We start from the raw sequence: 27938 nt of genomic DNA on the forward strand, positions 1-27938 counted from the left end.
ACAGTTCTTTTTCATTTGGTCTGCTTCTGCCATTTTCATTATGGATTGACAGCCAAGGTCAATCACCTGTTGTTTAAATCCAACCTCAAGCAAGTGATCAATAAAGGGGAAAGTTATGACATCATCATAGCTCAGGTAAAACATGACACTCTGCCTGAAGATACTTAAAGTGGGGCAGCGATATCACATTTGGGCCATGGACAACAGAAAAGTGGTCAAGACCTTTCAAAAGTGCAGATTCTGAATTTTACCCATTGAGTGGTATACCCTAATTCAAAATTCAAAGTAAACTTTATTATCAGAGTACATATGCGTCACCACGAAGATTCTTTTTTCTATGGACATGCTCCACACATCTATAGAATAGTAGCTGTAAACAGGATAAATCAAAGAGCAAAAGCATAGAAGACAGCAAATTGTGCAAATACAAATATAAATAAATAGCAATAAATAACAAGAGCATGAAATAACGAGATAAAATCCTTAAAGTGATATAATTGGTTGTGGGAACCAACCAATTGGTTAGATGAGTGTAGTTAACGTCTTTTGTTTGAGAGCCTGCTGGTTGAAAGGTAGTAGCTGTTCTTGAACCTGATGGTGTGAGTTCATAAGACATAGGAGCAGAATTAGGCCAATCAGCTCATCGAGTCTGCTCCGTCATTCCATCATCCTGATCCCAGATCCCACTCAACTCCATACACCTACTTTTCACCATATCTTTTGATGCCCTGACTGATCAGGAAACTATCAACTTCAACTTTAAATATACCCACAGACCTGGCCTCCACCATAGTCTATGACAGAGCATTCCACAGATTTCACTACTCTCTGGCTAAAAAAAAAATTCCTCCTTACCCCTGTTCTAAAGGGTCACCCTTCAATTTTGAGGCTGTGCCCTCTAGTTCTGTTTAACCCCACCATAGGAAACATCCTCTCCACATCCACCCTATCTAGTCCTTTCAACATTTGGTAGGTTTCAAAGAGATCCCCAGGCATTCTACTAAATTCCAGTAAGTACAGGCCCAAAGATGCCAAACACTCCTCATATATTAACCCCTTCATTCCCAGAATCATCCTAGTGAACCTCCTCTGGACTGTCTCAAATGACAACATATCTTTGAGATATGGGGCCCAAAACTGTTGACAAAGCTCCAAATACAGCCTGGCTAATGTCTTATAAAGGCTCAGCATCATCTCCTTTCTTTTATATTCTATTCCCCTTGAAATAAATGCCAACATAGCATTTGTATTCTTTACCACAGACTCAACCTGTAAATTAATCTTCTGGGAGTCTTGCATGTGGACTCCTAAGTCCCTCTGCACCTCTGACGTTTGATCCTTCTCCCCATTTAGATAATAGTCTACATTATTGTTCCTTTTACCAAAATGCATTATCATACATTTCCCAACACTGTATTCCATCTGCCACTTTTTTGCACATTCTTCCAATTTGTCTAGGTCCTGCTGCAATCGCATTGCTTCCTCAGCACTGCCTACCCCTCCACCTATCTTTGTATCATCTACAAACTTTGCCACAAAGCCATCAATTCCATTATCTACATCACCGACAAACAACGTGGAAAGCAGTGGTCCCAATACTGACCCAAGGAACACCACTAGTACCAGAAAAGACCCCTTTTATTTCCACTTGCTGCCTCCTATCTGTCAGCCATTCCACTATCCATGCCAGTATCTTTCCTGTAACACCACAGGATGTTATCTTGTTAAGCAGCCTCATGCGTGGCACCTTATCAAATGCCTTCTGAAAATCCAAGTAAATAACCTCCACTGCATCTCCTTGCTTGTTACTTCCTTGAAGAACTCCAACGGATTTGTCAGGTAAGATTTCCCTTTAAAGAAACCATGCTGACTTTGATCTATTTTATCATTAGTCTCCAAGTACCTCAAAGCCTCATCCTTATTAACAGACTTCAACACTTTCCCAACCACTGATGTTAGGTTAAGTGGCCTGTAATTTTTTCTCTTTTGGCTTCCTCAATTCTTAAAGAGTGGAGCGACATTTGCAATCTTCCAGTCCCCTGGGACCAGGCCAGAATTAACTGATTCTTGAAAGATTATGACCAATGCATATGTTATCTCTTCAGCAATCTCTCTCATTCTGGGATGTAGTCCATCTGGCCCACGTAACTTATCCACGTTCAGACCTTTGAGTTTGCCTAGCACTTTTTTTCCTTTGTAATAGCAATGGCCCTCACTCTTGCTCCCTGACACTCACAGACCTTTGACATACTGCTATTGTCTTCCACAGTGAAGACAGATGCAAAGTACCCATTACGTTTATCTGCCATTTTCACCTCCCTTTTACTCTTTACATAACTGAAAAAACTTTTTAGTATCTTGCTTTATATTATTGGCTAGTCTGCTCTCATATTTTATCTTTTCCCATTGCCTTTGTTGGAATTTTTTTTTAGATTGTGAGGACACTCAGTCCTCATTTATTGTCATTTAGTAATGCATGCACTAAGAAATGATACAATGCTCCTCCAGTATGATATCACAGAAACACAAGACAGACCAAGACTAACTGACAAAGACCACATAATTATAACATATAGTTACAACAGTGCAAAGCAATACCGTAATCAAGAGCAGACCATGGCACGGTAAAAAAAAATCTCAAAGTCCCGACAGCCCATCATTTCACGCAGACGGTAGAAGGCAGAAAAACTCTTCCTGCCATGAACCTCCAGTGCCGCAAACTTGCTGATGCAGCATCCTGGAAGCACCCGACCACAGCCAACTCTGAGTCCGTCCAAAAACTTTGAGCCTCCGACCAGCCCTCCGACACTGAGTACCATCTCTGCTGAGCTCTTCGACCCCGGCCCTGGCTGCCAAGCAACAGGCAAAGCTGAGGGTTCGGGGCCTTCCTCCCAGAGATTTTTCGATTGCACATTAGCAGCGGCAACGAAACAGGCATTTCAGAAGTTTCACCAGATGTTCCTCCGTGCTTCTCACGTCCGTCTCCATCGAATCAGGATTGTACACGGCATCCTACTTGACAGATTACAGATATTCATCCCGGTTTGGCCGCTGCGCGCTGCGTCGCGCCGCCATCTTCTCTCTTTTAAAAAGCTTTCCAATCATCCACCTTCCCACTCACTTTTGCTATCTTATATGCCCTTTCCTTAGCTTTTATACAGTCCTTACTTCATTTGTCAGCCACGGTTGTCTAGCCCTGCCATTTCTTCTTCTTCTGCAGGACACATTTATCCTGCCCCTTGTGCACTATTCCCAGAAACTTCAGCCATCTCTGCTCTGCTGTTATCCCCACCAGTATCCTCCTCCAAACCACCTGGGCGAGCTCCTCTCGCATGCCTCTGTAATTCCCTTTATTCCATTGCAATACTGATACATGTGAGTTATGCTTCTACCACTCAACTTGCAGCATGAATTCAGTCATATTATGACTACAGGCTCCTAAGGGTTCCTTTATGTTAAGTTCCCTAACAAGATCTGGGTCATTACACAACACCCAATCTACAACAGCCTTTCCCCGAGTAGGCTCAAGCACAAGCTGCTCTAAAAAGCCATCTCAAAGACACTTAACAAATTCCCTCTTTTGCGATCGAACACCAACCTGATTTTCCCAATCTCCTTGCATACTGAAGTCCCCCATTACAATTGTGTCATTACCCTTATTACATGCCCTTTCCAGCTCCTTTTTCAATCTCAACCCCACATTTTAGCTACTGTTTGGGGGCCTATATATGATTCCCACAATGTTTTTTTTACCCTTGCAGTTTCTTAACTCCACCCCTTTAACATTCTAAAGCACTTGTAACTTCTACCTGAAGGCAACAGCGAGAAATGAGCATGGCCTGCTCTTTTCACAGGAACTCACAGGTACTGTGTCACTGCATAATTAGAGCACAGGAATCGTACTAGCTAACACTGTACTACAATAATGAATGGCAATAATGAGCGTCCTGGGCCCAGAAATAACATGATTTCTTCAGTCCAGATTGCTCATGATATGCCAAATACAGAATTGTCACATTGCATTTCAACAACTATAATGCACTCAGAAAACACTCAGAGAACAGTGGGTTAGCAAGAGGTGAGGTGATTACATGATCATTGTAATCAATTATGAATCACTGAGGATCAAATGCTTATAATAAGTGTTACGTACCCGTGACACATGACAGTGATGTACTTGTCACATGACAGGGGTTGAAGCTATACTGGACTTGAGGTAATGGTCTTGTGATGGTGGAGTGACGTCATTTTCCTGCCAGTAGAGGTCATGTGACAGGTTTTTTTTGTTTGTTTTTTTTTACAGGGTATAAAAGGAGGACCCCTCCCTGTGAGGAGGGGCAGTTCGTGGCTGGATTTGCCATGTTGACTTCATGCCACTGCGTGATTTAATGTTATGACGCAGTTTAGTTGGAAGATGAAGTTTTATCTAATGCCTAAAGTTTAAAAGGTCATTGCCAGCAGTTTCTTTATAATACTGCTAGTTGAGAATCAGTGGAGAGTGAAGATCGGAGTTCAGGAGTTAAAAGATCGAGGAGAATCGATTTCGACGGTGAAACAGGTTCGACCTTGTTTGATCCTCATTCGGAAGGAATTAGTTGACTGTTCTCATATTAATCCCTGTGAATAATAGCAGGAAGGATTGGGAACAGTTTTGAAAAGGAAAGGTCAGTGCCTTTAAGCCGTTACATATCATCTTCGTAAAATTCTTCGTGGGAAAAGTAGTTCGACTGGGAATTGCAACAATACGACGTGAAAGAGAATTTAAATCGTCTTAAAAAGTCTCTCCCTTAAATGGACTGTAAGAATTTTGAACTTTTGCAATACTACTTTGAAGAACTGTTTTTGCAACATCGCTTTAAGAACTGTTTAAGCTTCATCGCTTTAAGAACTGTTCAAGCTGCCGCACAACAGTGTATTTCCGGTTACGCTAGAGATTTGTTTACCTTTGGGGGGGGTTTGTTTTCAGTGTTAAATAAACGTGTTATTTGTTATAAAAACCCCTGCCTAACTCATATATTTATTGTTGCTTGAATCCGTAACATAAATATGGGGGCTATGTCCGGATTGGATCATTTGAGTTTAAATGCTTGTTAAATTTTGGATCGGTGTTTTGGAAACGGGGAATACTTGATTCTTTTGTTTGATTGGCTTGTGAGTGGTATTCGGCAACAATGAATATTGATGAGTTTCTGGCTTTGCCAGACGCCGTGTTGTTAGCGAAGGCGAAAAAATCTGAGGTGTCTGAGATAGCTAGTAGATTGCAACTTAAAGGTATTTTGAAGACTACATCAAAGGCTGTAATACATAGAAAAATAGCGTCACACTATGTGGATTCAGGTGATTTTGATGAATCGATTTTAGAGTCATTTCCAATAAGTAATCTGGAGATGCAGTTGCAAATCGAACAAATGAAGTTGGAGCGTTGTAGGTTAGAAGCTGATCAGGAAAAAAAGGATTTTGAATATGCAATGACGGAATTAAGGTCTGGGAATCAGTCTTCTGGTTCTAGAAAACCATTTGTTGCTAGTCAAGAAATTAAATTGGTCCCACCATTTAGTGAAACAGAAGTGGAAAGATATTTCCAACATTTTGAAACGATTGCTCAGATTTCAGAGTGGCTGAAAGATAAATGGTCAGTGTTGTTACAGAGTGTAATTAAAGGCAAAGCACAACAAGTTTATGCAGCTTTAACTGCTGCGCAAGCACTTGATTATGATATTGTGAAAATGCATATTTTAAAATCATACGAATTAGTCCCAGAAGCATATAGAGAAAGATTCAGAAGTTTGAAGAAGTCTGTGGAAAAAACTTAAGTGGAATTTGCCTATGATAAAGCTGTGTGTTTTGAGAGATGGGTTTCTTCTAAAAATGTAAATGAGGACTATGATACATTGAAAGAGCTGATTTTAATGGAGGAATTTAAAAGAAGCATTCCTGTTGAAGTCAGGACCTACTTAAATGAGAGGGATACTGATACATTGCAGGACTCTGCTAGATTAGCTGATGAGTATGTTTTAATCCATAAGAATAAATTTCCTCAGGGCAGAATTTTTAAGAGGAAAAATAACACGGAGACTCAAGGTAAATCAGAAATTAAATTAGAAGTTAATGAGAAAGGTAAGGAGGAAGGAAAACCTGTGAAGGAAAGACAGTTTGGTCTTATTTGTAACTATTGTAGGAAGCCTGGCCATGTAATAGCTAACTGTTTCAGATTGAAAAAGAAAGAGAAGGAAGCAGTTCCAGATGCTTGTGTGCAACACACTGAAGCACCTGTAAAATTACAGGGTTCGATAAACACAAATGAGGTTTTGTTAGAGTCTGACCAAGTTAGAAAGGGATATGATCATTTTATAACTGAAGGGTTTGTATCCTTGAAAGAAGGATCTACTCTGGTGCCAATAAAAATCCTTAGGGATACTGGAGCTTCTCAATCACTGATGTTAAACAGTGTGTTGAAGTTTAATGAAGAGTCAGATACTGGTGAGGTAAATTATATAAGAGGTGTTGGGAGTGATTTTATGCCTGTACATTTGCATAAAGTAAATTTAAAGTCAGGGTTAGTTACAGGATTTGTTAAAGTAGGATTACAGCATAGCTTACCTGTGAAGGGTATTTCTTTATTGTTAGGTAATGACTTGGCAGGTGGACAAGTTTTTCCTGAAGTGCATTTGACAATGGAGTCAGAGGAACCAGAGATGAATTCTAACACAGATTCTTCCTGTGTTGTGACTAGAGCTATGGCTAAAAAGATTGATGAGCAGAATGAGGTTGTTAATCATGACTGTTCAACTCAGGATTCAAGTTTTGAGGATGTGTCAGAGACTTTCTTACCTTCGTTGTTTGAACAAGATTCTTGGAGTAAGTCTGACTATGAAGATTTATCTCTGTCTCGGAAGGAGATGAAAGCAGAGCAGAATAGAGACCCTGAGATTATAAAATTAAGGGAACAAGCTCTACTAGATAGTGAAATTGAGAAGGTGCCAGTAGGATATTATTTGGAAAAAGGAGTGTTGATGAGGAAGTGGAGATCACCTACAATTCCTGCAAGTGAGGAATGGAATATTGTTTACCAGGTAGTTGTCCCTAAAGTTTATCGAAATGAGATTTTGACTTTAGCTCATAGTGTACCTTTAGGTGGACATCAAGGGGTAAGGAAAACTGTGGACAAGATTTTAAAACATTTTTACTGGCCTGGTCTAAGAAAAGATGTGGCGATGTTTTGTAAAACGTGCCATACTTGTCAAATTGTGGGTAAACCAAATCAAGTTACACCAGTGGCTCCATTACAACCTATTCCAGCATTTGGTGAACCGTTTTCTAAAGTTATTGTAGATTGTGTTGGTCCATTACCAAAGACAAAAACTGGTTATCAGTACTTGTTGACTATCATGTGTACTTCATCTAGGTTTCCAGAGGCAGTACCACTTAGGAATATAAAAACTAAAACTGTGACAAAGGCCCTTATAAAATTCTTTACTTATTTTGGATTACCTAGGGAAATACAAACTGATCAAGGCAGTAATTTTATATCTGGATTGTTTCAACAGATAGTTTATAAATTGGGAGCTAAGCAAATCACTTCGTCTGCATACCATCCAGAGTCGCAAGGTGCCTTGGAGAGGTTTCATTCTACCCTCAAGAATATGATTAGGACATATTGTGTGGAAAATGAAAGTGATTGGGATGAGGGTATAAACTTACTTTTATTTGCAGTAAGGGAATCGGTACAAGAATCTTTAGGTTTCAGTCCATTTGAACTTGTATTTGGGCATAGAGTTAGAGGACCTTTAGCTTTATTAAAAGAACAGTGGATTAGTAAGGAAATACACACTAATTTGTTGGACTATGTTTTGAAATTTAAGGACAGGTTACATAAAGTTTGTAGCTTAGCCAAGGAAAATTTAAAATTGGCTCAGGAGAAAATGAAAACTTGGTATGATAAAGAAGCTTGGATGAGGATGTTTAAGCCTGGAGATAAGGTGTTGGTTCTTTTCCCAGTGCAAACGAATCCTTTACAAGCTAGATTTTATGGTCCTTATGAAATTGTGTCTAAAATCAATGATGTGGATTACGTGATTAAAAACTCCAGATCGTAGAAGGTCAACACAACTTTGCCATATAAATATGATTAAACCATATTTTGAGAAACAATCTGATACTGTGACTGTTGTGGTTAGTGAGAATGAGTTTGATTTAACTAGGAACATGATAGATGATTCATCTGAATTTCATTCTAAATCCAACATTGTTTCTGTTAGGTTACAAAATTCAACCATTCTGGAACATATTGATGAGAAATTAGCACATTTACAGCTAGAGCAGAAACAACAGATGAAGGAATTAATTTTTAAATATAAGGATTTGTTTCCAGATGTTCCGAGAAGGACTACTATAGCTTCACATGATGTAGATGTTGGAGATGCCAAACCTATTAAACAACACCCATATAGGATGAACATAGAAAACTGTGAACTTGCTGAGAAAGAAATTGAATATATGTTAGAGAATAATATTATTAGACCTTCTAACTCGAATTGGAGTTCACCCTGTGTTACGGTGCCAAAACCAGATGGTAGTATTAGGTTTTGTATGGACTATAGGAAGGTGAATGTTGTAACGAAAACAGATGCATATCCAATTCCTAGAGTAGATGATTGTGTAGAAAGTGATGAAGTTGGAAAAGCAAAGTTCCTTACAAAGATTGATTTATTGAAAGGGTATTGGTGTGTTCCATTAACGGACAGAGGTAGAGAGATTTCTGCATTTATAACTCCATCTGGACTATATGAATATAATGTTCTTCCATTTGGGATGAAGAATGCCCCAGGTACTTTCCAGAGGATGATTAACTCTGTGATTCAGGGATTGAAAGATACTGATGCTTATATTGATGATTTAGTGACAGGAAATGATACTTGGGAAGCACACATTATTGCGGTGGAGAAATTGTTTGAAAGGCTTTCAAAAGCTAACTTAACTATTAATTTAGCTAAGAGTGAATTTGTACATGCCACTGTGATTGTCTATCTCGATGTTGAATGTACAATGTAATTTTTTTTTGGAGTGGTTTTTTTCAATTGTAACACTCCTACTGTATTGTAAGATGTTATATGATGATACTGTATTGCATATATGTCAAACTCAAGGCCTGTGGGCCAAATCCAGCCCGCGGTGGAATTATCTTTGGCCCGCGAGATAATATCTAATTACTATTAAAGCTGGCCCCAGTAATCGAAGCACCTATGGCGTATGATATGGCTAATGATGAGTTTATTCAGGTACCAGGTTTTCAGGGTTTTTAGTGTTTATTCGGCAGTCTTCTTCATAAGAAACGGAATTTGTAAAGTGAAACACTTTGTAGTTATAGCAGAGACTGAGACACATGAGAGCAGGCTGAAAAAACGGAGGCAACGAAAGCTGCGTTCGCACGCGTCCGACTGATCCGGCCCGCATGAAGCTGCATTTTGCTCAATCCGGCCCGTGACCTAAAATGAGTTTGACATCCCTGCATTGTGTATGTTATAATATTTATACATTTGTTTTTTCTTGTAAATAATTGTTAAAATTTTTGTTCTTGACAGACAAAAAATTTTTTTTTGGAGGGAGGTGTTACGTACCCGTGACACATGACAGTGGTGTACTTGTCACGTGACAGGGGTTGAAGCTATACTGGACTTGAGGTAATGGTCTTGTGATGGTGGAGTGACATCATTTTCCCGCCAGTAGAGGTCATGTGACAGGTTTTTTTTTTACAGGGTATAAAAGGAGGACCCCTCCCTGTGAGGAGGGGCAGTTCGTGGCTGGATTTGCCATGTTGACTTCATGCCACTGCATGATTTAATGTTATGACGCAGTTTAGTTGAAAGATAAAGTTATATCTAATGCCTAAAGTTTAAAAGGTCATTGCCAGCAGTTTCTTTATAATACTGCTAGTTGAGAATCAGTGGAGAGTGAAGATCGGAGTTCGGGAGTTAAAAGATCGAGGAGAATCGATTTCGACGGTGAAACAGGTTCGACCTTGTTTGATCCTCATTCGGAAGGAATTCGTTGACTGTTCTCGTGTTAATCCCTGTGAATAATAGCAGGAAGGATTGGGAACAGTTTTGTAAAGGAAAGGTCAGTGCCTTTAAGCCGTTACATATCACCTTCGTAAAATTCTTCGTGGGAAAAGTAGTTCGACTGGAATTGCAACAACACGACGTGAAAGAGAATTTAAATCGTCTTAGAAAGTCTCTCCCTTAAATGGACTGTAAGAATTTTGAACTTTTGCAATACTACTTTGAAGAACTGTTTTTGCAACATCGCTTTAAGAACTGTTTAAGCTTCATCGCTTTAAGAACTGTTTAAGCTGCCGCACAGCAGTGAATTTCTGGTTACATTAGAGATTTGTTTACTTTTGGGGGGTTTGTTTTCAGTGTTTAATAAACGTGTTATTTGTTATAAAAAACCCTGCCTAACTCATATATTTATTGTTGCTTGAATCCATAACATAAGTAATTAATTTCTTAAATTAAGGCTGTAATCCCTCAGCTGCTCCTCTTGCTACTGAGCAATCCTCCACAACCCTCTTTATCAGTATTGTCCCACTGAAGTTCCCACCTCCGCCAGGAGGGTGATATTGACCATTGGTCAAGAGGGTAAATAATAGCCACAATACTGCTCATCTTTTGAATTATTACAATGGGATCTTTTACATCCGAGAATGGATGGCCCATTTAAGACAGAAAAGAGGCAAAATATTCTGAAAACTGCGTATCTTTGGAACTCTCTTCCTCACAGGATGCAGAGTGTTTGAATGTTCTTAAGAAAGAGATAGAAATAGACAGATTCTTAATAAGCAAGTTGGTAAAAGGTTGCTGAGGACAGGTGGAAATACTTAACTGAGGCTCCAACCAGATCAGCAATGGTTTTTGTCTTGGTATTGGTTTATTACTGTCACATGTACCAAAATACAGTGAAAAGTTTGTCTTGCATACATTTTGTACAGATCAAATTATTACATGGCGCATTGAGGTAGGATACGATAAAATAATAACAATGCAGAATAAAGTGTAAAAACTACTGAAAAACTACAGTGCAGGTAAATACTAAAATGCAAGATCATAACAAGGTAGATTGTTGAGAATGAGGGAGAGATTATCAATGTCCTTCTTGTCTTGAAATGTTGCAAACCAACACATGGCAGAGACTAAATGAGGAGCGGAGATCTAGGAGGCAGAGATGAATGCCAAAACTATATTTTCTCGTTATTTACCAGGCATGATATTATTAGTAAAATAATCACATTTGAAGCATATTTACAAAACTTCCTGCTACCCACGACAATAAGGATAATTAATCATAGATAGTAATTACCCATCTCTCCCACCACCTATCACATTTGGAAATGCTGACTAGGATATGAAAGTACTGTAGTATTTCTCCTTGAAGATATCAGCAGCAGGTACAGTACTGCAGGCGCTGCTGGATTACTCCACAGAAACTTCATTAGTGCATGCAGAAGCCAATGCAGATCCTGTCAGTAATAATTAACCTTACCAACACTGACTGCAGTTCTACTGATACACTCATTTTAGACTCTCTGAACTCTACATGATTAAAATAGATGAAATGCTGACTCCACATTCAGCTGGGCCCCTCACATTCCACCGCAGGCAGGAGAACAATGACAGTTTGCCAAATTTTTAACTGCACATAGCTGAGTTCTCCCCTTAGTACTCATAGCTGATCTGTTTGCTGACTAGAGACCTTAGAAATGCCAGTATTAGTAAGAGATTTCTGATAAACAGAATAAACAAGTCAGATAGTTTTCACAAACATTTTAAAATCAATCACTAAAGTTATTGCAATATTGAAAACACTTCATAAAATTGTACAATCTAAACAAATGCAAACTTGGTCTAGGTAGGGATTTTCTGGTTATTAATTCACTGTCTTCCTATTTCCCCAATGTTTTCTCAATCTTCCTTGATGCCTTCCTAATTCCACATCTTTATAAAGAAGGCAGGTTTAATAGAGCTGTTAGGGAGGGTTTAAACTAATTTGGCAGGGGGTGGGAATCTAGGTGATAGGGATAAGGAAGGGGAAACAGAAATAAATCAAAGGTAGCTTGCAACAGAGATGACAGAAAGGACAGGCAGGCGATGAGGCATAATCACAGCCAGTGGGACGTGCAGCAGGGCAACAGAGGCGTGGTGCAGTCAAAACAGAAAGCAACAAATACTGGACTGAAAGTGTTGTATTTGAATGCACGCAGCATAAGAAATAAAATGGACGATCTTGAAATTCAACTACAGATTTGCAAGTATGACATTGTAGACATCTCTGAAACTTGGCTAAAGGATGGCTGCCATTGGGAGCTCAACATCCAAGGGTATACAGTGATTTGGAAAGATAGATTAGTAGACAGAGGGGGTGGTGTGGCCCGGTGTATAAGGAATAATATTAAATCATTAGAAAGGGATGACATAGGATCGGAGGGTGTAGAGTCTCTACGGGTTGTGTTATGAAATGGCAAGGATAAAAAGATCCTAATGACAGTTGTATCGAGCCCTCCAAACAGCAGCTGGGATGTGGATTACAAATTACAGCAGGAGATAGAAACAGCGTGTCAGAAGGGCAATGTCATGATAATCATTGGGATTTTAACATGAAAGTGGATTGGGAAAACCAGGCCAGAACTGGACCTCAAGAGAGAGAATTTGTAGAATGTCTAAGGGATGGGTTTTTAGCACAGCTTGTTGTTGAGCCCACTTGGGGATAGGATGTGCTGGGTTGGGTGTTGTGCAATGATCCGGAGGTGATAAGAGAGCTTAAGGTTAAGAAAACCTTGGGAAACAGTGATCACAATATGATTGAGTTCACTTTGAAATTTGAGAAGGAGAAACTAAATTCCAATGTGTCGGCATTTCAGTGGAATAAAGGAAATTACAATGGCAGGACAGAGGAACTGGCCAAAGTTGACTGGAAAGGGACACTAGCAGAAAGGATAGCAGAGCAGCAATGGCTGGAGTTTCTGTGAAAAATGAGGGAAGTGCAAGACAGATTTATTCCAAATAAGAAGAAATTTTCGAATGGAAGAAAGACACTCCCGTGGCTGATAAGTGAAGTCAGAGCCAAAGTAAAAGCAAATGAGAGGGCATACAAGAAAGCCAAAGCTAGTGGGAAGACAGAGGATTGGGAAGCTTTTAAAAACTTGCAGAAGGAAACTAAGAAGGCATTAGGAAGGAAAAGACGAATTATGAAAGGAAGCTGGCGACTAATATCAAAGAAGATACTAAGCTTTTTTAAGTATATAAAGGATAAAAGAGAGTTGAGGGTAGATATAGGACCAATAGAAAATGACACTGGAGATATTGTAATGAGAAACGTAGAGATGGCAGAGAAACTGAATGTATATTTTGCATCAGTCTTCACAGTGGAAAACATCTGCAGTATACCAGACATTCAAGGGTATCAGGAAAGTGAAGTATGTGCAATTTAAAAATGTGTAAATGTGAAAATTACAACTGAGAAGGTGCCGAAGAAGCTTAATGGTCTGAGGGTGGATAAATCTCCTGGACCTGATGGAATGCACCCTGGGGTTCTGAAGGAAGTCGCTGGAGAGATTGTGGAGGCATTAACAATGATCTTTCAAGAATTGATTCTGACATTGTACTGAATGACTGGAAAACTGCAAATGTTACTCCAACATTTAAGGGTGGGAGGCAGCAGAAAGGAAACTATAGACCTGTTAGCCTGACATCAGTGTTTGGGAAGCTGTTGGAATCAATTGTTAGGGATGAGATTACAATGTGTCTGGAGGCACATGACAAGATAGGCCAAAGCTTGCATGGTTTCCTGAAAGGAAAATCCTGCCTGACTAACCTACTGCAATTTGTTGAGAAAATTACAAGCAGGGTAGACAAAGGAGATATGGTAGACCTGGTGTACTTGAATTTTCAGAAGGCCTTTGGAAAGCTACCACATATGAGGCTGCTTAACAAGAGCCCATGGAATTACAGGGAAGTTACTAGCATGGGTGGAGCATTGGCTGACTGGCAGAGAGTGGGAATAAAGGTTTCCTATTCTGGCTGGCTGTCAATTACCAGTGGAGGTCCACAGGGGTTGGTGTTGGAACTGCTGCTTTTTACAATGTTTGTCAATGATTTGGACTATGGGATTAATGGATTTGTGGCTAAATTTGCACTGACACAGTATTTTGAATGGGTGCAGGGTTGAGTGACTTCCATAGCATCATTTTGATATCCTTGGAAAAGATCTCTGAGACTCCAAAAAAAAACCTAACAAAATCAATTTGAAAACAACATACTTCTCCATGGCACTCCTCAAAGAGTCGATGAGAAGTCTGCTTTATCAGCAAAGTACAAGGAAGACAACGTTACCAAAATGGAGGATGAGGTTCACAGTACATGCAGATGTCACACCATGTTGCTATCTTTACCAACACTGCTAGATGCATTGTGAGCAAATGTTTAGGTTAAAGGGTGTGCTACCACTCAAGCAGCCACACCACCTGCTTAAAGCACACTTACACCAAGATGATTCAACCTCTTCAAAACTAGGTATCATCGTCCCCTACCGGCCTCTGTCATGAGGCAGTGAGGCATAGTGAGGTCAATGAATAAATAGCTCTTATACAACAGTGTTTAAGTAACAGCAAGATGTTGTAAATATCTCCTTTACCAGCCCCGAAGAAGAGGTGTTTTAAAATAGTATCACCACGGTCACCTTGACAACCACACACAGTGGCGTTCTAGCCCCATTCTAAAGCTGCAGTCGTGGTTATAGTTACAGTAGGAGGAAAGTTTCAGTGAAGTTACTGAATTGTTTGACATTTTCCACATTATCATTTTTGAAATTTAGGTGGTGGAACTACCTGAATACTCTGGACAGATATGCCTCCCTGCTTCTCCCTCTTCTTGCATCTTTTTTACTACCTCATGCCCCTGCTCATTTTCTCAGTCACACTGTCTTCTACAGGAAATACAGACTCACTTCACAGAGAGCCAGAATGTAGCAGGTCAAACAGCTTCTATGGGGGCAAAAGGTACAAATGGACATTTCAGGTCAAAACCCTGCAACAGGACTGATGTGGGGCAAGGAGAAGAAGGTAAATTAGTTTCGTGGCATGGTTGAAACCAGCCAACTCGGCACAGAATCCAGCCCAGAGAAAGGTCTTAAGTCAAAGTCTAGCCACAGTGCCTTGAAGTTGGCAGGCCAGGATACCAAAGGGCGGTGGGGCAAAACTCAAGATCGCGATGACGTACATATTGGAATATTGGAAAAAGGAGCAAGTTGGGCTTATGGTCAAGTTTGAAAATAACCAATCAGGAATACATTGTTGGCCAAGTCCAGTGCAGGCAAAGCCTCAATTCAGAGTGGGTGGGATTAAAAGAAATGGCAATGAGTAAATTAATTGATAAACCCGCACAGATGAACTCTGATGAGCAACATATGAAGTGGAATTAGTAGTTGTTATAAAATGATTATATAAAAGTCACAGAGTATATACTATATTAGTCACTTTCTTTTCTGCTTTATTTTATTTTAATAAAGGAGCATTTTCAGAGGACAATCATTACAATGGCCCTTGCAGAATACTGCATAAAAATAGCATGACTCCTTCACTGTAACGCACATTAGGTTTCTATCACTGGCTACTGATCTGCACAACATCAAAGGATTAGGGAAAGGAGACACTTACCCAGCGTAGAGAGCCAATGCAAACCTTGGCAGCCATGAGTGGTATGCACGGATCTTTAGGATGGAGTTTTGCACATTCTCTGAGAGCAGACACAGCCCATGTAAACTGAAAATTAAACAAAATAATCTCAAATCATTTTTAATTCTTGGTAATGTTCAGAATTTATTTTCACATAGTTCAAAAAGGAACATTAATAAATCCATTCCAAAAAAACTACAGAATATTAAATTCAGCACCTTTAACTCTGAGAGCAAAGTAATACCTATCCAAAGAATGACATTCGTCACAATGCATATTAGTAAGTATCAAATAATATTGAGTCTACAAAAGAACTAAAGGAGACAAATTATTTAGTCTATAATTAGATGCATCCTTTTATTCTAGTCTCTTTTTCTTTAATTTTCCTTCCAGCCCCCAATGGGGATGAGTCATATTAGCATACTTTTCCGCAAATAATCACAGTTCTTTGGTGCACTTTGTCCAAATTACTACCCTTCATGTTTGACTCTACATATTTGACATTGATATATTATACAATAATGGGACAGAGGCAGATTGAGGGAAATGGGAACACAAATATCCCAGATATACTTATCTACTCCCACCCATCCTCATCTGATTATACACAAAAGACATAGAAACGCATGACCATCAGGGATAGGATCCCCGGACTATTTTCCTGTTCCAGTCGATCTTTCCCATTTAGTAGTCCAGGGCTACAACAGGTGATTAACTGGCTACAAACCAGAAATCTATATTCAACCACAATAATTAACTGGAATCATCGATGTTATATGAGAAACTAAAATAATGGCTAATATCCTTCTGTTGAATTGTCTGAACTTTGACGGTAAACTCTTCAAATGAAATAGCATAATGATTATTTTATACAGTAATTTTCCAGAGATGTACTAATTACTCAGCAAAATGCATTGGGAATTGGATTAACCTCTATGACTTCAATAATTATTGCTAATGACATCATCTGATCTGGTAGGCATTCCTCCAGTTGAACTAAACACTAAATTGCTATGACTTATCCTACAAGTGATTCATTTGAATTGTAAGTTACTGGCTTTGTGAGGAAATAGAAATGACTGTTTCAAAGCTGGTTCACAAACAACATCATCACAGCAGTGCTCCAGTCAAAATATTCCAAAAAAGATAAGGAGTAATGATAGACAGAAATGAGAGGCTGTTAGCATTTAATTATAATATGCTAAAATGGTTTGACTTCTTTTAAAAAGGTAATGACGACATCCAAAATGAAAACACACATTTAGAGTGGATATGTTCTTCCTATTTCAAGAACATTTGACTGAAGTAGAATTAACACATATAAATATTAACCTTCAAAAAGTGCTTTATAGTAAAAATGAGGAAAATAAATAATCCTACTCATCAGGGTTCCAGTTTAGCTAGAAAGACCAATGGTGGCTTGATGACCAATAGTGGTCCTCTTTGCACTGTAGTTCTTGTTAGAGCAGTGAGTAATATAGTCCTGCACAACAGAGTAGTATATTCAACTTTTGCATAAAAGTTCACTGCTGTTTCTTCTCTATTTTCACTCAAAGATGGTTTCTCAGTTGTGCTATCAATCTATAGGTGTGTCATCAATTTCAACTGCTCCTGAAAGACAGTGGAAGGAGCATCATAAGTTCTCCTCTCTATATCCTCATCCAATATCCTCCTGCACGTCCAACCATTATCAGGCTGTGAAAGGTGAAAATCCAATGCCTATCTAGCACACTCATCCAAGATAACCAGCCCTGTTTCGTGTCCTCTCATTTCCTTATACAAAGTCACATGCTCTCCCTAAACTCTTCTAAGTCTTCGTTTGGCTTCACAGTGGCATAAGAGCACAGAGCCAACTCTAGCAAGGTCTGCCAAACGTCAGAAGGCAAATCCCTGGTGGCAAATGAACAGCAGATATTGCATATGCAGGAAATCTGAAAGTAAAGCAGAATGTGTTAGAAATACTCAGGAGATCAGGCAGCAGGAATGAAGACATAAACAGACTTACTATTTCAGGTCAAAGGCTCTTGGTCTAATAAAGGGTTTTCTGACATAAAACATTAATTCTGCTTTGCTTTTGGCAAATGCTGCCTGAACTGCCAAGAGCTTCAAGAGCTTTCAGTCATTACTTCTGATTTGCAGCATCTGTAATTCTTTTCTTCTTAATTATCATTTACTAAGGAACTTAATGGTACTGACAAAAGTGTGGTAAGTTGGGTGAGGTGAGTGGTGTCCTGACAACAAATGCTCTTCTGAAGAGTCAGGTCGGCACATTGTACCTAACATGGGCTGCTTCCGTGCTTTAAACTTCAATGATTCTATGAAGCAGGAAGCAGATAAGTGTAGGCACAAGGAATCAGATGCTATGTTATGAATAAATAAATTTCTTGTTGTGATGTGGAATGCACAGCCTGAAAAGGGTAGTAGAAGGAAATCCAACAAGAATATTGAATGTATTACTCTCTATTTCAGTAACACTATATTGTGCTTCCACTTGGACACTGCCTCCTATGAGAAAGATACTCATTTGACATCCTGCAGGTTTTCAAATATTCAAAATATATTTACATCTTTTGGCCAAAAGTTAAATTAACATTGATGCAAAGTAGACTGTTCCGATTTGGGTTATACTTCTTGTTTGCCCATCACCTCCCCCTGGTTCTGTTCCTCCTTCCCTTTCTTATATTGCTTCCTGCTCTGTCCCATTGGCTTCCTTCTTCTTCAGCCCTTTACCTCATTCAACTATCCCCTCCCAGCTTCTTGCTTAACCCTCCACCCCACCCCCTCAACTCACCCACCCACCTCCCTTCTCATCTGGTCTCCCCTCTCACCTGCCAGCTTGTACTGCTTCCCTCCCCCTCCCCATCTTCTTATCCTTGCTTCTGCCCTCTTCCTTTCCAGTCCTGATAAAAGATTTCAGCCTGAAATGTTGACCGTTTATTCCTCTTCATAGATACTGCTTGACTTGCTGAGTTCCTCCAGCATTTTGTGTGTTGCTCAGGATTTCCATCATCTGCAGAATCTCTTGTGTTTGTTTATATGGGTTCTCTGACCACATTTTGTTTCTAATGGTTCAAAACAAAATCTAGGCAAACCTGGGGTTAGACCAGAGTTCTGGGCACCCTTTTCTTCAGCAACACCACAACCTTCAAGTGCCCAAAAAAAAGATAATAAATTTATGGAAATCACCAAGAAAATTAATGGAGAGAAGGGGAGAAATCTCATAATGCAGAAGAGAGTTATGACTCACGTCTTAATAAGCTGATAAGGAAGGCGGGCTCTGTCGTGGGCAAAGTACTGGAGAGTTTAACATCGGTAGCTGAGCGAAGGGCGCTGAGTAGGCTACGGTCAATTATGGAAAACCCTGAACATCCTCTACATAGCACCATCCAGAGACAGAGAAGCAGTTTCAGCGACAGGTTACTGTCGATGCAATGCTCCTCAGACAGGATGAAGAGGTCAATACTCCCCAATGCCATTAGGCTTTACAATTCAACTGCCAGGACTTAAGAACTTTTTTTTTTAAAGCTATTATTAATGCTTTTTGAGTTAGTGATTTAGATGCATATCATATTATTACTGAGTTAAGTATTGTATGTAATGAGTTTTTGCTACAACAAGTGTATGGGACATTGGAAAAAATGTTGAATTTCCCCATGGGGATGAATAAAGTATCTATCTATCTATCTATCTATCTATGAAGTTCTGAGTGAAAACAGTACTTAATAATAGGTTTTAGAAGAGTAGGTAAATATTTGAAAAAGTTAGAATTTAAACAGATTAGGGAAATTGGACATTAGGGAATGACATTATGTAGATAGCTGTTCCATCACAACAATATCCACCTTACTGTCAAATTCTACAAACAGGGTAGTTCGTGATATATTAATAAATGTGCAAAATGTATTTTCTTAGAATTTCTGTTCTTTACCTGTTGACAAATTTTCGGAAACAACATACAGAACTGCTGAGGAGACCCAAGAAGCTCCTTAACCTACTACACTGTTAACATCAATAATTTGGTAGCAAGTCGAGACAAAAATTAGGTCATCACTCAGGAAGCATTTTTAGTTCATTCCCTTAGCTGCTTGCTAATGTAGAAAGATGTTATTTTGGGGCCCATGTTCACCAGAGGGAAATAATATGATCATTTTGGAAAATGTGTTTAAAACATTGTCACGACTATAATTAGCAGAATTGTAATATAAAGGATTTCATCATGGTAATAATATCTCAGTTTACTGGATCACACATATAAATGCGTCAATTACTTAAAGACTGCAAGTTTCAGTATGTTATTTTGGACCATTCAGAATCAGAATCAGGTTTGATACCACCGGCATTTGTCATGAAATTCCTTAACATACAAAGTAGTACAGCAGTACAAAGTAGTACATGACAAATACAGAAAAAGATAAATAAACAAATTACAGTAAGTATATATGTTAAACAGTTAAATTAAAACAATTAGTGCAAAAACAGAAAATATAAAAAGTGAGGTAGTGTTCATAGATTTAATGCACATTTAGAAATAGGATGGCAGAGGTGAAGGAGCCGTTCCTGAATTGCTGAGTGCGTTCCTGGGTGATGGGGAATTTCTAAGGCACTGCTTCTTGAAGGCTAGCATGGAGGCTAGTACCCATGATGGAGCGACTAATTTTACAACTTCCTGTAGCTTTGTTCAGTCCTGTACAGTAGCAATTCCCCCCCCCCCCCATACCAGACAGTGATACAGTCTGTCAGAATGCTCGCCCTGTGCATCTGTAGAAGTTTTCAAATGATTTAGGTGACAAACCAAATCTCCTCAAACTCTTAATGAAATATAACCGCTGTCTTGCCTTCTTTATAGCTGCATTGATATATTGGGACTAGGTTAGATCCTCAAAGATCTTGATAGCTAGGAACTTGAAATTGCTCACTCTCTCGACTTCTGATCCCCTTATGAGGATTGGTTCATGATTCCTTGACTTACCCTTCCTTAAGTCTACAATCCACAATCAGCTCTTTGGTCTGTGACACCACTCAACTAGCTGGTATATCTCGCTCCTGTATGCCCTCTCGTCTCCACCTAAGATTCTACCAACAGTGGTTGTATCTTCAGCAAACTTACAGATGACATTCGAGCTATACCCAGCCACATAGTCATGGATATAGAGAGAGTAGAGCAGTGGGCTAAGCACACATCCCTGAGGTGCACTCGTGTTGATCATCAGCAAGGAAGAGATATTATTAGCAATCTACACAGATAGTGGTCTTTGGGTTAGGAAGTCAAGAATCCAATTGCAAAGGGGAGTACAAAGGTCCTGGTTCTGTAGCTTATCAATCAGGACTGTGGAAATGCTAGTGTTAAACGCTGAGCTACAGTCAACGAACAGCATCCTGACGTGGGTGTTTTAATATAATTAACCATCATTTATTTTCATGGCTAATCAAATCTAACCCATAGTCACATCTACATGAAATGCTGTTGTAGAAAAGCAGCATCCATCATCGAAGATCCTCACCATCCAGGCCATGCTCTTTTCACACAGCTACCATCTGGTGGAAGGTCCACATGCCTCAGGGCTCGCACCACCAGATTCAAGAACCTCAACCATCAGATTCTTGAACAAAAAGGGATAATTACAATCATCTGATGAGATGTTCCCACAACCTATGATCTCACTTTCTTTATCTTGTTATTTCATCTCTCATCAGTTATTCAGCTTGTTAAGGAAAGTGAAGCAGTGATAGACAGGAATGATAGGACAGTAATCACCCCAAAGCTGCAGGAGACAGAGAAATGGGTGACTGTCAGGAGAGGGAAGGGAGAATGTCAGATAGTGGAGAGTAACCCCGTGGCCATCAACCACAATAATAAGTACAGTAGTACTCTATTTTGAGTACTGTGGGAGGAGGGGGGGGGGGGATCTAGCTGGGGGAAGCAACAGCGGCCGTGCCTCTGGCACTGAGTCTGGCCCTCTGGCTCAGAAGGGTAGGGAACTGAAGAGGATGGCAGCAGTGACAGGGGACTCTGTAGTCAGAGGACAGATGGACGATTCTGTGGACGCGAAAAGGAAATATGGATGCTAGTTTGTCTCCCAGGTGCCAGGGTCTGAGATTTTTCTGGGCAGGTCCAGAATATCCTGAAAAGGGGAAGTTGAGCAGCCAGAGGTCGTGGTGCATATTGGTAACAATGAAATAGGAAGGGAAAAAAAAGGAGTTCCTGAAAAAAGAATAGAGAGTTAGGAAGGAAGCTGTGAAGTAGGACCTCAAAGGCAGCAATATTGGGATTACTGCCTGTGCCATGAGACAGTGAGGATAGGAATAGAATGAGGTGGCAGATAAATATGTGGCTGAAGAATTGGAGCAGGGGGCAAGGATTCAGATTTCTGGATGATTGGGACCTCTTTGGGGCAGTAGGGACTTGTACAAAAGGGATGGGTTGCACTTGAACCTGAGGGGGACCGAGATTCTTGCAGGCAAATTTACTACAGCTGTTGAGAGTGGTTTAAACTAATATGGCCGGGAGATGGGAACCAGTATGTTAGAGCTGACGATCAGCCAGCAGGTTTACAAGCAGCTGATGGGTGTTACATGGATGTAAGGAAGAACAAGACAATGATTGGGTATAAATGCGGACAGAGCAAAGTGTTAAATTGTACCACAGAGGCAAAATTTGAAAGGGCTAAGAATGCAGGACTGAAGGTGCTGTATTAAATGTGCGTAGCTTTCAGAATAAGGTGTATGAACTCAAAGCACAATTAGAAATTGGTCAGTATGATATTGTAGGCATTACTGAGTCATGGCTGAAAGAAGGCCATAGTTGGGATCTTAATATCAAAGGATATACTTTGTATCGAAAGGACAGGCAGAAAGGCATAGCAGGTGGTGTGGCTCTGTTGGTAAGAGATGGAATTACGTCTTTAGAAAGAGGTGACATAGGATCTGAGAATATTCAATCTTTGTGGGAGGAGTTAAGAAACTGCAAGAGTAAAAACAGACATTATTGTAACCAAATATAGGCCTCCAAATAGTAGCCAAAATGTGGGGTTGAGATTGCAAAGGGAGCTGGAAAAGGCATGTAGTAAGGGTAATTGTAAAGGGGGACTTCAATATGCAAGGGATTGGGAAAATCTGATTGTTATTGGTTTGCAAGAGAGGGAATTTGTTGAATACCTATGAGATGGCTTTTTAGAGCAGCTTGTGCTCAAGCCTACTTGGTGAAAGGCTATCTTAGATAGAGTGTTGTGTAATAATCCAGATTTTAAAAGGAACCTTAACGTAAAGGAACCCTTAGGAGGCAGTGATCATAATATGATTGAATTCATACCGGAATTTAAAAGGGAGAAGCACAAGTCAGATGTATCAGTATCACAATGGAATAAAAGGAATTAGAAGCATGAGAGAGGAGCTTGCCCGGGTGGATTGGAGGACGATACTGGCGGAGATGACGGCAGAGCAGAGGTGGCTGAAGTTTCTGGGAATAGTTCACAAGGTGCAGGATAGATATGTTCCACAGAGGTAGAAGTTCTCAAATGGCAGAGGTAGGCAACATTGGCTGACAAGAGAAGTTAAGGATTGCATAAGAGCCAAGGAAAGGGCATAGGAGGTAGCAAAAGTGAGTGGAACATTGGATGATTGGGAAGCTTTTAAAATCCAATAAAAAGCAACTAAAAAGTCTTAAGAAGGTAAAAGATGAAAAATGAGGGCAGACTAGCTGAAATTATACAGCAGGATACCCGAAAACAAAGAAATCTGCAGATGCTGGAAATTCACGCACAAAATGTTGGTGGAATGCAGCAGGCCAGGCAGCATCTATAGGGAGAAGCACAGTCGACGTTTCAGGCTGAGATCCCTGATCAAGACTAATTGAAAGAAGAGATAGTAAGAGATTTGAAAGTGGGAGGGGGAGAGGTAATCTGAAATGACAGGAGAAGACAGGAGGGGGTGGGGTGAAACTAAGAGCTGGAAAGGTGATTGGCAAAAGGGATAGAGAGCTGGAGAAGGGAGAGGATCATGGGACAAGAGGCCTAGGGAGAAAGAATGGGGGAGGGGAGCACCAGGGGGAGATGGAGAACAGGCAAAGAGTGATTGTGAGAGGGGCAGAGAGAGGAAAAAAGGGAGAAATAAATAAATAAATAAATAGATAAATAAGGGATGGGGTAAGAAGGGGGAGGGGCATTAACAGAAGTTAGAGAAATCAATGTTAATGCCATCAGGTTGGAGGCTACCCAGACAGAATATAAGGTGTTGTTCCTCCAACCTGAGTGTGGCTTCATCTTGACAGTAGGGGAGGCCATGGATAGACATATCAGAATGGGAATGGGACGTGGAATTAAAATGTGTGGCCACTGGGAGATCCTGCTTTCAATGGCGGACAGAGCGTAGGTGTTCAGCGAAACAGTCTCCCAGTCTGCATCGGGTCTCACCAATATATAAAAGGCCACACTGGGAGCACCGGACGCAGTATACCACACCAGCCGACTCACAGGTGAAGTGTCGCCTCACCTGGAAGGACTGTCTGGGGCCCTGAATGGTGGTGAGGGAGGAAGTGTAAGGGCAGGTGTAGCACTTGTTCCGCTTACAAGGGACCTATACGGGTATCTGTCCCCCTCTTTTCCTTCGCTACATCGACGACTACATTGGTGCTGCCTCCTGCACGCATGCTGAGCTCGTTGACTTCATTAACTTTGCCTCCAACTTTCACCCTGCCGTCAAATTTACCTGGTCCATTTCCAACACCTCCCTCCCCATATTGATCTTTCTGTCTCCATCTCTGGAGACGGCTTATCTACTGATATCTACTATAAACCTACTGACTCTCACAGCTACCTGGACTATTCCACTTCCCACCGTCTCTTGCAAAAAGGCTATCCCCTTCTCACAATTCCTCCGTCCCCGCCGCATCTGCTGTCAGGATGAGGCTTTTCATTCCAGGACGAAGGAGATGTCTTTCTTTCTTTTTTTTTAAAAACAAAGTGGCTTCCCTTCCTCCACCACCTACTCTGCTCTCAAACGCATCTCTCCCATTTCCCGCACATCTGCCCTCACCCCATCCGCCTGCCACCCCACTCCAGATAGGGTTCCCCTTGTCCTCACCTACCACTCCACCAGCCTCCAGGACCAACATATAATTCCCCATAACTTCCGCCACCTCCACGGGATTCCACTACCAAGCACATCTTTCCCTCCCCCCTTTCTGCTTTCCGCAGGGATCGCTCCCTGCGCGATTCCCTTGACCATTCGTCGTTCCCCCCCATCCACTGATCTCCCTCCTGGCACTTAACCTTGTAAGCGGAACAAGTGCTACACCTGCCGTTACACTTCCTCCCTCACCACCATTCAGGGCACCAGACAGTCCTTCCAGGTGAGGCGACACTTCACCTGTGAGTCGGCTGGTGTGGTATACTGTGTCCGTTGCTCCCGGTGTGGCCTTTTATATATTGGCGAGACCCGACGCAGACTGGGAGACCGTTTCGTGGAACACCTACGCTGTCTGCCAGAGACAAAACAGGATCTCCCAGTGGCCATACATTTTAATTCCGCGTCCCATTCCCATTCTGATATGTCTATCCATGGCCTCCTCTACTGTCAAGATGAAGCCACACTCAGGTTGGAGGAACAACACCTTACATTCCATCTGGGTAGCCTCCAACCTGATGGCATTAACATTGATTTCTCTAACTTCCATTAATGCCCCTCCCCCCTTCTTACCCCATCCCTTATTTAACTATTCCCCCTCCTTTTTTCCCTCTCTCTGCCCCTCTCACAATCACCCTCTGCCTGTTCTCCATCTCCCTCTGGTGCTCCCCTCCCCCTTTCTTTCTCCCTGGGCCTCCCGTCCCATGATCCTCTCCCTTTTCCAGCTCTGTATCCCTTTTGACAATCACCTTTCCAGCTCTTAGCTTCACCCCACCCCGTCTTATCTTTTCCTATCATTTTGGATTCCCCCCCCCCCCCCCACTTTCAAATTTCTTACTATCTTTTTTTTCAGTTAGTCCTGACGAAGGGTCTCGGCCCAAAATGTCGACTGTGCTTCTTCCTATAGCTGCTGCCTGGCCTTCTGCATTCCACCAGCATTTTGTGTGTGTTGCTAGGATCCCCGAAAGCTTTTTTAGTTATATAAAGAATAAAAGGAAGGTGAGAGTTGATATTGGACCATTAGGAAATGATGCTGGTGAGGTAGTGATGGAGGACAAAGAAATGGCAGATGAACTTAATGGGTACTTTGTGACTGTCCTCACTGTAGAAGACACCAGCAGTGCGCCAGAGATTCGTGAGTGTCAGGGAGCAGGAGTGAGTGCCATTGCTACTACAAAGGAAAAAGCACTAGGCAAACACAAAGGTGTTAAGGTGGATAAGTTACTTGGGCCAGATGGACTACATCCCAGAGTCCTGAGAGAGGTCACTGAAGAGACAGCAGATGCATTGCTCTTGATCTTTTCACACTGGGACCGCTGCTTTTCACATTGTTTATCAATGATTTAGATATTGGAATTGATGGCTTTGTGGCAAAGTTTGCAGATAATACGGAGGTAGGTGGAGGGGCAGGTAGGGCTGAGGAAGCAGTGTGATTGCATCAGGACTTAGAAAAATTGGAAGAATGGGCAAAAAAGTAGCAGATGGAAAACAGTGTTGGGAAATGTATGATAATGCATTTTGGTAAAAGGAACAACAGTGTGGACTATTATCTAAATGGGGAGAAGCTTCAACCATCAGAGGTGCAGAGGGATTTTGGAGTCCTCGTGCAAGACTCCCAGAAGGTTAATTTACAGGTTGATTCTGTGGTAGAGAAGGCAAATGCAAAGTCGGCATTTATTTCAAGGGGAATAGAATATAAAAGCAAGGAGATAATGCGGAGCCTTTATAAGACACTAGCCAAGCCACACTTGGAGTATTGTCAACAGTTATGGGCTCCATATCTCAGAAAGGATGTGTTGTCATTGTAGAGAGTCCAGAAGAGCTTCATGAGGATGATTTTGGGAATGAAGGGGTTAACATATGAGGAGTGTTTGGTAGCTTTAGGCCTGTACTCACTAGAATTTAGAAGAATGCATGGGATCTCACTGACTCCTACCAAATGTTGAAAGGACTAGATAGGGTGAATGTGGAGAGGATGTTTCCTATGGTGGATGTATCTAGAACTAGAAAGGTGCCTCAAAATTGAGGGGTGACCCTTTAGAACAGAGGTAAGGAGGAATTTTTTTAGCCAGAATGCAGCAAATCTGTGGAATGCTCTGCGGTGGAGGCCAAGCCCATGCATATATTAAGGTGGAAGTTGATTGTTTCCTGATCAGTCAGGGCATAGGGCAAGAAGGGGTTGAGTGGGATCCAGGATCAACCATGAGGAATGGCAGAGCCGACTCAATGGGCTGAATGGCCTAATTCTACTCCTATGTTTTATGGTATTCTGGTCTTATTGCTATTAATTATATTTGCATTTGCAGAGTTCATTGCCTTCTAAGCTCTACGTGATCTTTCATTGATCCTGTTATAGTTACCATTCTATAGATGTGGGAGTATGCCCGTGGGATTAAAAGAATCTTTGTGGTGTATGTGGTGACATAATGTATATGTACTCTGATAATAAAATTAACTTTTAACTTTGGTCTGGTACAAAGCAACTGGAATTACTCTGTAGAAGAAATCCTTTCACTTTCTATCATTTATTTAGACAAAATCAACTTTGTGATGACAAAAGAGACAGCAGATGCTGGAATTTAGAACAGTAAAAATCAAAGTTAGAAAGACTCAGTAGGTTAAGCAGCATTTGTGGAAGCAAAAGTACATGTTCAAAGTTTCAGATTGTCAACATGAATCAGGACTGTACATCAACTTTGTGGTGCTTCAACAGCACATTAGAATCCAATAGATAAGTCATAAAAATTGGTCATATAAGTCATATAATTAAAGTCAATATAAGTTATATATGGGTAAATTGGTTTATTATTGTCACATGTAATTAAGAGGTAATTAAGATTTTTGTTTTGTATGCCATTCATATAGATCATTTCGTTCCAACAGTACGAGGGACATACAGCGCAGGCAGACAATAAGGTATAGAGTAGGGGACCATCTAGTCTTTTATCAGTGGCATAGAAGGTGTCCTTGATTGTGGTGGTACGTGTTTTCAGGTTTTGTATCTTCTGCCTGATGGGAGGATGGAGAAGACAGGATATCCCGGGCGGGAGGGGTCTTTGATTATGTTGGCAGCTTTATCAAGGTAGCAAGAAGT

The 27938-nt window shown here is 40.7% G+C and overlaps 1 protein-coding gene across 6 annotated transcripts in view; it reads right to left on the reverse strand.

Annotated features, from left to right (window-relative positions):
• LOC140730350 (tetratricopeptide repeat protein 7A-like) overlaps positions 1–27938 on the reverse strand; it is a 260040-nt gene that overhangs the window by 138885 nt on the left and 93217 nt on the right. For all 6 annotated transcript variants that reach the window (XM_073050646.1, XM_073050642.1, XM_073050644.1 and 3 more), the window contains one exon: positions 15707–15811. In XM_073050646.1, the coding sequence (XP_072906747.1) occupies positions 15707–15811 (105 nt within the window). The remainder of the gene's footprint in view (positions 1–15706; positions 15812–27938) is intronic.

This window comes from Hemitrygon akajei, chromosome 7 (genome assembly GCF_048418815.1).
Source record: "Hemitrygon akajei chromosome 7, sHemAka1.3, whole genome shotgun sequence".
Taxonomy (NCBI): domain Eukaryota; kingdom Metazoa; phylum Chordata; class Chondrichthyes; order Myliobatiformes; family Dasyatidae; genus Hemitrygon; species Hemitrygon akajei.